Source organism: Zalophus californianus, chromosome 2 (genome assembly GCF_009762305.2).
Source record: "Zalophus californianus isolate mZalCal1 chromosome 2, mZalCal1.pri.v2, whole genome shotgun sequence".
Classification (NCBI taxonomy): domain Eukaryota; kingdom Metazoa; phylum Chordata; class Mammalia; order Carnivora; family Otariidae; genus Zalophus; species Zalophus californianus.
The window spans coordinates 42,987,016-42,997,346 of NC_045596.1; the positions used below are offsets into that span (position 1 = coordinate 42,987,016).

A 10,331-nucleotide genomic window follows, 5' to 3' on the forward strand; every position below is an offset into this window, starting at 1 on the left:
TCCCTGCCCTGTGGCATGAGCTCACCTCTCTCAACCAGAAGTGCCCCCTTGAAAATAGAGAAGCATAAGGCATAGGCCACCCATGCTTCGTGAGAGGGTAGGAATGGACTTCTGAGGCCCAAACTTGTCTGTGGCTCAAAAAAAAAAAAAAAAAAAAAAAAAATCCGCTTCACCCCACGGGAGACAGACAAACGGAGCAATGTCTGAGTCCAGATCGCCTTCCTCCTCAGGACAGGGTCTGTCCACGGTCTCCTGCCCTTCGAGCTTCTCGGCCACGTGGAAAGGAACAAGAACAAGGAAGGAAAGGTTGAGTGTTCTCATTTTCCCTTACCAGCGGGGTTGGATGAGGTGCTGGTTTAGGATGAAAACAAGGAAGGTCACATGGAATCTTCTGGTGAATTCACAGGGGAGGGACACCGGGTAATTACAGCAGGAAGGAAGCCAGTGGGGGGGAGTTGCCATGTGTCAGGCACTGTGCCGAGCATGCTTATTATCTCCACAAATCTTCACGACTGCCCTTTGAGGCAGTGGGGATGATACTGATGAAGGTGATGGCCGATGGGGCACTGTTCTAAGGACTTTGTGTGTATTGACTCATTTAATGCTCACCAGGCTCCCATGAGGGAAATGCTTTCATGGGTCCCTTTTTATAAATGAGGAGACTGAAGTGCAGAGAGAATTAGGTAGCTAGTAGGTGGTAGAGTTGTGATTCAAAAGCAGGCAGTTAAAATATGGAGCCTAGGATCTTAACCACAATACCCTGTTATGCTTCCCTTTTCATGGATAAAGGACACTGCCCCTGAGTGAAGTTAAGTGCCCTGTGTAAGGACCCGTCGTAGAGAGTTTGGTTTGGCACGGGTCATTTCTAACCTCCAAGCCTGGACTCTGAAAAATATGACACTCTCCTACAATTCCCCGGGCAGTGAAAATCTCTGGGATAATGAGAGCCAAACCTCAGGCCTGTGACTGATGGGCAGAGCCACGGAACCAGCCCCACTCTGCTTCTGGCTCCCCTGGATACAGAGACTGGAGGGTAAAGCTTACTTGGCTCCCTGCCCACGGCAGATGGGGCTACTTCACCACCATCTGTGAGTGCCCTCACCCCCCTGGTCCCTGAGCCTTAGTTCTTATCTGGCTATTCAGTCATTCATTCATTCAACAAATATTTATTGAACTATTTGCCTGCCCCTGCTCTAGATACTGGGGATTCACTTGTGAGCCAAACCATCAGAAATGATTTTGTAATTGGGTCCCAGGGTCTGGGTTCTTGCCCTCTTCCTCTTTTCCCCTTCCTTCCTAGAAATGAGTCCCTTTTTGTTCTGCATGTCACTGACACCATCCTTCTGCAGAACTCTGCTGGCTTGTCAGGTATCTTCGTGCAAATTAGAGAAAGCTCCCCATCCCCGTTCCTCCCCAGGTGCGTGCACCCTCTGGGACTGCAGCAGGGAGAGTGGAGAATAGGCTGGAGGTCAGCCCCCCATGAGACCTGCAGGCCAGGCGCCTATTGGGCAGGGCACGGTCCACCTCAGGGCACGTAGCAGTCCACTCTCCTAGACCCTCCAAGAGATGAGATCTTGATGCTCAAACCCAATGCCTTCAAGTCCTTCCTACCCCCGCCCCTACCTGCTTAGCCTGGTCCCCCATCCACCCCAACCCCTGGAAGCTGGGCCCTGCAGGCCTCCAGCTCTTTATTCCTCGCCCACTGCTGGACCAGGCAGACTTGCCCTGTCACCTCCCTGGACCCCTTCCACCTCCTCCTCTGTCAGTCACCAGGATGCCCCCTCCCAGGGGGCTCTGCCCCATCCCAGGGCTAGGGTCCAGCCACACCCGATGCAGGTATCACACTCACATCCCAGAGCCCTTCTGACAATGGGGCCATTGTGAGGGTGTGACAACCCCTCACTGTTGTTAACAAAAAGACACCACAAACCTGTTCAATAGCAGGAGGGTAGAAACACGTAACTCTCAGGATGTCCTCATTCCTGACTCCATTCTGATATATTAGATGGAGACACCATTTAATCACCAGGAAGTGGTTTAGGGGTAGCATTCAAAATATAGAACAGATGTATTCCTTCTCAAAGATGAGAAGTTGTGGTTTAAAAAATATAGTTTTTACATTTATCTCATGACTGGGTAATTCACCTGCTCAGTGCTACTTATCCTCAGGTCACTTCTTCCAGGAAACTTCCTCGGATTATCTTGTCTCCAGCAGCCCTGCCCCCGGCTAGGTGCCCTCCTCCATGCACTTCCCAGAGCACTGGAACTTGCCTGTCACTGCACTCATCATATCGAATGATAATTCCTGGTTTGCTTCTGTGCCATCCCGAGTGCCCCGCACGTTCTGTGATATCAAGGACTAAGCCTTGCTCACCTCTATATCCTCAGCGCCTAACACAAAGCCCAGAAGGAACTCAGTAAATGTTTGTGAAGTAAATAAAAGGTTATTTATTTGTGTGGGGAACAAATTGGCTCCATACCAGGAGTTTCCCTCGATAATGGAAATCCTGCCTTCTGCTGGGAGTAAGGAAAACGAGAAGCCTTGGCTGCTCTCAGGTCCCCCAGACAAATCCCTATAAATCAGAAATTAGTACACCGTGTCACAGTTCCCTTCATTCCTTCACTCATTCATTCATTCACTCATTCATTCATTGTAGGCATTTATGGAGCACTTCTACGTGTCTAGTCACTGAGGATTCTACAGTAAAAAATTAATCCAAGTCTTGCCCTCCCGGAGCTTATCTTCTAGAGGAAGTGGGAGGGTTTAGGTTGGGGAAGAATGGGGAAGGGGGGAGGGCAGACAACCATACATTCCCTAATTGGTAACTTAAACTTCAGGGGCCCTGGTAACTTGAATGACTTGCATTTGCCCCAGCTACTTGTCTGAATAGTATAATGGTAACTTGTCAAGCAGCAGAGTTGGACACTGTGGAAGCAAGTTCTTAATCTATGACTTCATGCACCATGAAGTTACCTTTGGGCAACTGCCTGACCTCTCCAAGCCTGTTTCCTCACGGGGCGATGATAGGAACAGTACCTACTTCCCACTTCCTACACGTCTGGCTGAGAGGAAGGCCAGTAAAGGTTAGCAATAGCTATTTCTCACCACTGAAGTGGTTTGGGAGAGGGTTTCGTGTTCCCTGGGTGTCCATGCATATGCACCATACCAATAGGAAAGCACTATTTTAATTTCTTACATTGGCTCAAGCCGAGCTTTGCTAGGGGGTAACTGGCTTAATTTAGTCCTCTGGGTTGCACAATATTTGCATATGATCTTTGAGTCCAGGCTCAGTTCCCAGAGGCCCCTGAAGCAGCTAAAGATGCTGTCCATAAGCTTCAAGTAGAAACACAGAGAAGGCAGCAGTATGGAGCATGAAGGACTCTGCTTGGGTTCTGGCCATTAAAGTTATACTCCAAATGAGTATCGTGGAAGTCCTAGGGCTAATTTCCCCTTATTATTGAACTTGAAACAGCCAGGATAAATAAAGCAGATCTTAATCAAGTGCATTATAAACAAAAGGCACAGATGGCAGGGAAAGATTGACTGACAACAGCAAAGTGCCCTAGGCACTCTTGAACACCCCTGGGGCGGGGGTGCTAAAGACTGTGGCCCCCTGCTTTGTTGTACTTTTGCATTTCTCAATTCCAGGAACTCCTTTCCTTGAAATATATAGTTGCCATCAACAGGATATTAGTGGGTGAATGTTCTTTGAAGCCACAGAGGAAAAAACTCTCAATTAGGGTCTAAACAGGTCAAGGGGACAATTGGCTGTCCAAAGGGCATGCAGCAGCTCCTCATCCTGCCAGGAAGAAAGATCAGTGTTTAAATGAACATGGAGAATACAAGCGTCCTTGTTGCTGAGTCTAGAAAAAAGGAATAACTTAGGGGGCAATAGGAGAGAGTGACGAGGGAAGTTCAATAAATCTTTTACCAGGAGATTCCAGATTCTTCTCACTTCTTCTTATCCTGCTCTCATACAAAGCACACACTTCACACACATAACGCACCTGCCTTGTGACTTAAATTTCAAACAACTTGCACATACTCCTTACTGAATCACGATGCCATGTCACCCTAACACATTAGCCACTGCTGGGTGGTCCAGAGGGGGTCATCTGAAGGCGTCATCAAGACAAGGCCAATCATATTCCCAAATCTTGACCCTCATCTTTAACCAGAGTGGATTGGCCTAACTGAAAGGAATGAGGAGTTTGGAAGTAGAACTAAGAAAGCAAGTTATTTGTGCATTGCATGGCCTGAGTACATGAGGGCGTAAGTCGGGTATTGCAAAGTCGGGAAGGAGGACTTTGGTAGAAATGAGTTTGAGATGCAAAGAACTGAACGGAATATTAGGGTTTAAATAAATTGGATCCTCTGGGCTATCCAGAAATGGATGGATCCGCTGTAAAATCAAATGTTCCAAAGAGCTTATTTCCTGAAACTCACACAATTGTGCGTGTGTGCATGTGCGTGTGCATGTTAGAGAAAGGATGGTATACAGTAGAGCAGTGGTTCTCAAAGGCCACGGAACCCTGGGTGGGGGGTGCCAAGACCTTTGCAGGGGATTTAGAAAGTCAGAGCCATTTTCATAATAATATTAAAGTATTATTTGCCCTTTTCACTCTCAATTTCTTATGAGCATACAGTGGAATTTTCTAGAGGCTACATGACACGTGACATGTGATATCACAACAGACTGAACGAAAAAGCAAATATAAGAACTCGATTGTCTTCTATCAAGCCAAATATTAGAGATTTGCAAAAATGGTAGAGTGATGTGACTCTTCTTGCATTTTCTGGTTTTCAAAAATAGTTCTTTTTTTTTTTTTTTGTCGGAAACCAGCTCATGTTTAACTGTGACATTTTAAAATTGGACAAGTGTTTTGACATCTGCCTCCCCCATATTTAGTCTCTTTAAAATGACAGGAAAACACCAACCAACCACAGGGTTACTGGGTTTAATAAGTTTACCCCTTCAGTTCCTATTTGCAGCACCCAATATTCCTTTTGAAATATCAGACAGACCTGGCAATGGCCAGCAGTACACGCCAGACTTTCAGAGTTCAAGTTCAGGTTCTCTGAGCATTCGGCGCTGCTCTGGCATTTGTCCAGAACTGGCCCCTCCCTTTAGCTGGGGAACTTCATATGTACCAGTGAAAAGCTTTTTCCCCTTCAACGGGAGGAAAGAAAATCACTCCTCAAAACCCAGCAGATCTGGCTGTGAGGTCTTTCCTCCTGTCCATCTCCCCAGGCTTGTTTTTTTGCCGTGGAGTCAGAGACACCAAAATCTAACCTGAGGGGCGTCTGGGTGGCTCAGTCATTAAGCAACTGCCTTGGGCTCAGGTCGTGATCCCAGGGTCCTGGGATCGAGCCCCGCATCGGACTCCCTGCTCAGCGGGGAGTCTGCTTCTCCTTCTCCCACTCCCCCTGCTTGTGTTCCCTCTCTCGCTGTGTCTCTCTCTGTCAAATAAATAAAATCTTAAAAAAAAAAATCTAACCTGAGTTACAAGAAACACTAAACATTGATGACTATAAAAGGAGTGACCGGGAGCAAATGAGATACTGCTTTCCCTCCCACATCCAATATATGTGCTTCACAGAAAAACAACAAGTCCACAAAACACAACAGCTAGAATTACAAAATCCACTCATCCGAGGGTGGTGGAAGGCAGGACGGGGAGCTGAGAGGGTCGATGGCACAGGGACAAAAACAGTATTCCAATCAGTCCAGGCATGGGGGCTGGCAAGTGCCAGAAAAGAACTACAGAAAAACCTGTGGTCCATTCAGACTCACCGGTGTTAAAAATCCACACACGGGTGTCAGGAAGATTCTGCCTTAAGTGCACTAGAGACAAAAGTCCCAATTCCTCAGCGAGAAGGGAATACGCAGAGGGCCCTCGGCAGAGCGGGTCCTGCCTTCCCTGGCAGAGGCGGGGACAAGGGAAAGAGCTGCTATGGCCTCTTCCAATCCCAGCCATCCCCTCTGGATGGCAGGCGACTGAGTGGCCTGAGGCAGCCTTCAGTCTGGCAGCAGACCGATGCGGTGTGAAGGGAATTTCTCTGTGGAGGTTGAGCTAGTCAGCGCGGACTGCAGGTAGACCGTCCTGTGGAGAAGTCTGTTGCTTAAGAAAACCGCCAAGGAGAAGAGGGGCAGCTGGGAAAGGTAGGCTTTGCCAGGGGTCTTCGCTTCCTTGGCGCTGATAATGAATAGAAGACAGAGGATGGGGAAGAGGCAGCCACTGATAATGCATGAGGACTGCATCGCTGCGAGGAAGGCGGAGGGCAAGCCAAATCCAAAGTCGTAAGGCCAGTTCCTTTCTATGTTTGACCACCGCTGGTGCATTTCAATTCCTTTACTGAACCAACGATATTCAAAGCAGTCCAGCGAGTAGAGAAGGGCCATATGCAGAAGACTAACCAGCTGAGCAACAAGGTGGCTGGGAAAGAGACTCACAGACATGCCCTGGATGAGGCAAAGAGCCTGCAGCAAAAGGCTGAAGAGCATGTCAGCAATTATTTTGCTGACACCAGGGAATGGGTGAGGCTTCCTCCCCCATACCTCAAATGCCAGGTCAGCTATGTCTTGAAATCCACTGGCATTTACAGCTTTGCGAAGCACAAACAGAGGGAGCACCCAAAGAGCACTGAAAATGGACATAAGGAAGAATTCCAGCCACGACCAAACATCTCCATGTTGTGAGGGGTCGCCAATAATTTGGGCTGTCACTGACTGCAGTACAGGAAGAAACACTCAATAAAACGAGAGGCTTAACCAGAATATTCCACCGTTCCAAGCGTAACACTGGAAATCTCTACTAAGCATACGTGGCTCACTCTCTTGCTTCCTTTCTGTACTCTGCGCTCTCCTCTGTGCCAGCACGGGGCTTGCCCCTCTTCCACGCTGCTCCTCTCTCTTGTGCCGAATCCGAGCATCTAGCTCTGAGATGGTACAAATTCCCCACAGGGAGTCTTTGATGCCCCTGGCAAGGTCCTGGAGAAAGGTTTTGACGCTGCCAGCCATCTCTTCACCACCCAAACTACCAACTACACAGAGGAGAGAGAAGCGGCTCAAAATCTTTCATCACTAAGGACCCGACCCCTCGCCCACCGGGGGCCCACTCGTCTTGCCTTCGACCCTCCGCGCCCGCCCAGCAGCTCCCACCTGGATGCTCCCAGGGCCCGGGCCACTGCGCCCGCACTGCGCATGCCCGGACTGCCCGTTTTTGGGGGGGGTGGGGTGGGCGAAAACAATTCTTCTCATAAAATTGTATTTATGCTAACACACAGCATGTTTATTATCGTTATTCCTAAATAGATTCATGAAGTATTTTTAAATTTTTCATTTTAGGTTTCTAAAACAGCAAATACTCTTAGACATATCAACACAAATCAACAAAAGCTCTTTGGTGTCCCCTGTTGTTTTTAAGAGTGTGAAAGGGTCCCGAGACCAGAAAGTTTGAGAACCACTTCACTAAAGGATTTGAAAAATGTGGCAATGCTCCCCCCGCAGCATTAGAAACAATGTATAATAAACCTAAATACTCATCTTTAATCCGAATCAGACATGGCAAAGAAGGACATTTAAAAGGGAAGCAGAAAAAGACCACACAGAAAAGACCCGTATTTCAGAGCCATGATGCGAGCCCGGATCATATCACCTTCACTCAGGTAAAAGATGTGTTCTTGAATCATAAACAATGGTCTTGGGAAAAGCCTGATTTCGAATGGTTCTTGTGGAGTTGGGAATGACGCAACATCAGAAAGCAGGCTGATGGCCTCCTTCTGCCTGGTGTAGTCCTTCTGCTGGGCATCACTGGTAATCAGACCCAAACCCACTTGCTGTTTCAAAAATAAGTAATAATAATAATAGCTCTGTTTGCTGGGGAGCTCTCCCACCTGTGGAAAGGTACAACCCAGTTGACTCCCTAGGTCAAGTGGAAACCATGTGCCTCATCATACAGACACAGGCTGTGCTCCCAGCTGATACCTCAGGCCCTGGTCTGGGGCCAGCAGGGTGGCTCTGCCCTTTGCACAGAGGGATGGGGTCTGGACCTGCCAGAGCTCTCTGCTTTCATCTGGGTGGGTGGGTCAGAGGCTCTCAAACCTCTTTGGTCCTCTGCCCATGTGCCCTGGCCCTGGCCCTTCTGAGGCAAGCCTGTTAGAGAAATGAGACAGGTGTCCTACTGAGATCTCAGAAAACCCCTCAAGAGACGTAAAAGGGATCAACAACCTACATTTTACTGGGCTTTTTATATTTCACATATGGTAACAAATTATTCACATTGACGGTTCGGAAAAACAAAATGAAGGCATTTTTTAGGTGTTGTGCGCATCTGCTAGTGGATTAGCCAAACCAGGAAACGAATCACAGACTGGCAGACAGACACAGGATGAGTCATTTTGTTAGCAAAGTCATTAGTTGCTGTATTTATGTTTTACCTTCTCAAAGGAGTTTAAGTTAGCTTATAAAAATACACAACAAAATATTTGAAATAGAGGAAGTTAAGTGGATTACTTTTCAAATATCCCGAACTCTCAGACTGAATGAAAAGAAACGAAAAGGAAACCTGGGGGGTTTCCAATGGAGGAAGGCATTTAGCTCCAACAACAATCACCAGCACTTCTGTGGAATCATAAACTCGGAGCCAGAAACTTTTGTGAAAGTGGAAAAGAGAGTTAACCTACAATAAGGGAACATATACCCACGTGTGACTCTGTAGATTTCTGTTGGAATCTTAATTGTACAGTCTTGCAAAATACTTCCATATCCTTGCAACCTTAATTTTAAATGTAAAAAAATGGGGGGAGGACTTAATCTCAAATCTCAAATAAATGAATAGATGAAGCAATCCGACCAAAGGGTCAACAATGTCAGAAAATAAGAGAAAGTTGGGAGTAAGGTCGGTGTACAAACCATTTGTAGACAGAAGGCTACAGTTTTACCTTGAGCTCTCTAGCATCCAGCACAGGCAAATGGATGTGATAAACCACATATTTCTTGAGGTCCACCCTCAAGGCAAGGAGGCATGGGGGCAAGGAGGTTCAGCTGCTTAACGTGAAGACTTTTTTGCCTGAATTAATTGAAGAGGCTTTGCGAGGTGACTTTAACAACGTAGTAAATGTAGTAAAGTCCGAAAACAATGATCTAGCCAACTAGCGGTCATCAGATTTGAGTATATGATTTCCCCCTACTTTCTCCCTGGTAATATTAGTAATGTTAGTTGCCTACATCTAAATGGAATCTGGTGAAAATGAAAAGCCTCTGAGAAAAGGAAAACAAACTAGTCAAATGAAAGGCATTATTAGAACTAATATTGAAAACTTGAGAGCCAGGAAGATTTGAGTTAAAGTTTGGCACTAACTTGTTGGCTGTGCCATCCTTGGCATGTTACTGAACCTCTCTGAGTTTTTGCTTCATCATCTGTAAAATGGAAACTATAATAGTACCTACCTCATAGGGCTGCTTTGAGGATTAAATAAAATAATGCACATAAAACACTTAACAGAGTGCCTTGTCTATAATAAGCACTCAATAAACATCAGACTCCTGCTACACAGACTCATTAAATCCTCACCATAACCCTGTGGAGTAGGAGGGCATTTATTATTACCTTATTCTGTAGACTGAGACAGAGCTGTAGTTTGCCTAACACAGACAGAACCATTTGGTGAAAAGAAGGGTTTACCTACATGATCTAAATAAATGAGCTACTCTGGAGGCCCTCTGATTCTATCTATCATTAGAGATTTCTTCCTTTGCATTAATCTCTGGCTTTCAATATGAATAATAACCCGTGAGTGGTGGCACATTAAGAGTTTATGATTTTACGGAGGAGGGCAGATGTGGGATGCTCACCACATACAGAAGACATAACTAGAATGTAGTAATTTGTTTTGCTTTCATTGTACTCATTTTTATAGCTAACTTCTATTAATGACAAGGACACTGGTTGTTTATTTACAGTGATAATGTATAATTTCTTTTTTAAATAAAGATACTTGAGTTTTAGAGGTGGTTGACTTAAAGAAGAGCATTAAGTTTTGTATTTTTTTAAAGATTTTATTTATTTATTTGACAGAGAGAGAGACAGCCAGAGAGGGAACACAAGCAGGGGGAGTGGGAAAGGGAGAAGCAGGCTTCCCGCCAAGCAGGGAGCCCAATGCGGGGCTCGATCCCAGGACCCTGAGGTCATGACCTGAGCCGAAGGCAGTTGCTTAACCAACTGAGCCACCCAGGTGCCCAAGAAGAGCATTAAGTTTTAAAAATGCAGTTGGTGAATGGATATGGCAAAAGTCATGGTGGCCATTCCAAACATCTGCAGTTTGGAAA

At 46.3% G+C, this 10,331-nt stretch overlaps 1 protein-coding gene across 1 annotated transcript; it reads right to left on the reverse strand.

The window, feature by feature from the left end:
- Positions 1–5,649: 5,649 nt before the first annotated feature.
- LOC113925592 (etoposide-induced protein 2.4 homolog) lies at positions 5,650–7,058 on the reverse strand. Its single transcript, XM_035726325.1, is given in 2 exon segments — positions 5,650–6,045; positions 6,048–7,058. Coding segments are annotated over 2 exon segments (1,371 nt in total). The 5' UTR covers positions 7,023–7,058.
- Positions 7,059–10,331: the final 3,273 nt, after the last annotated feature.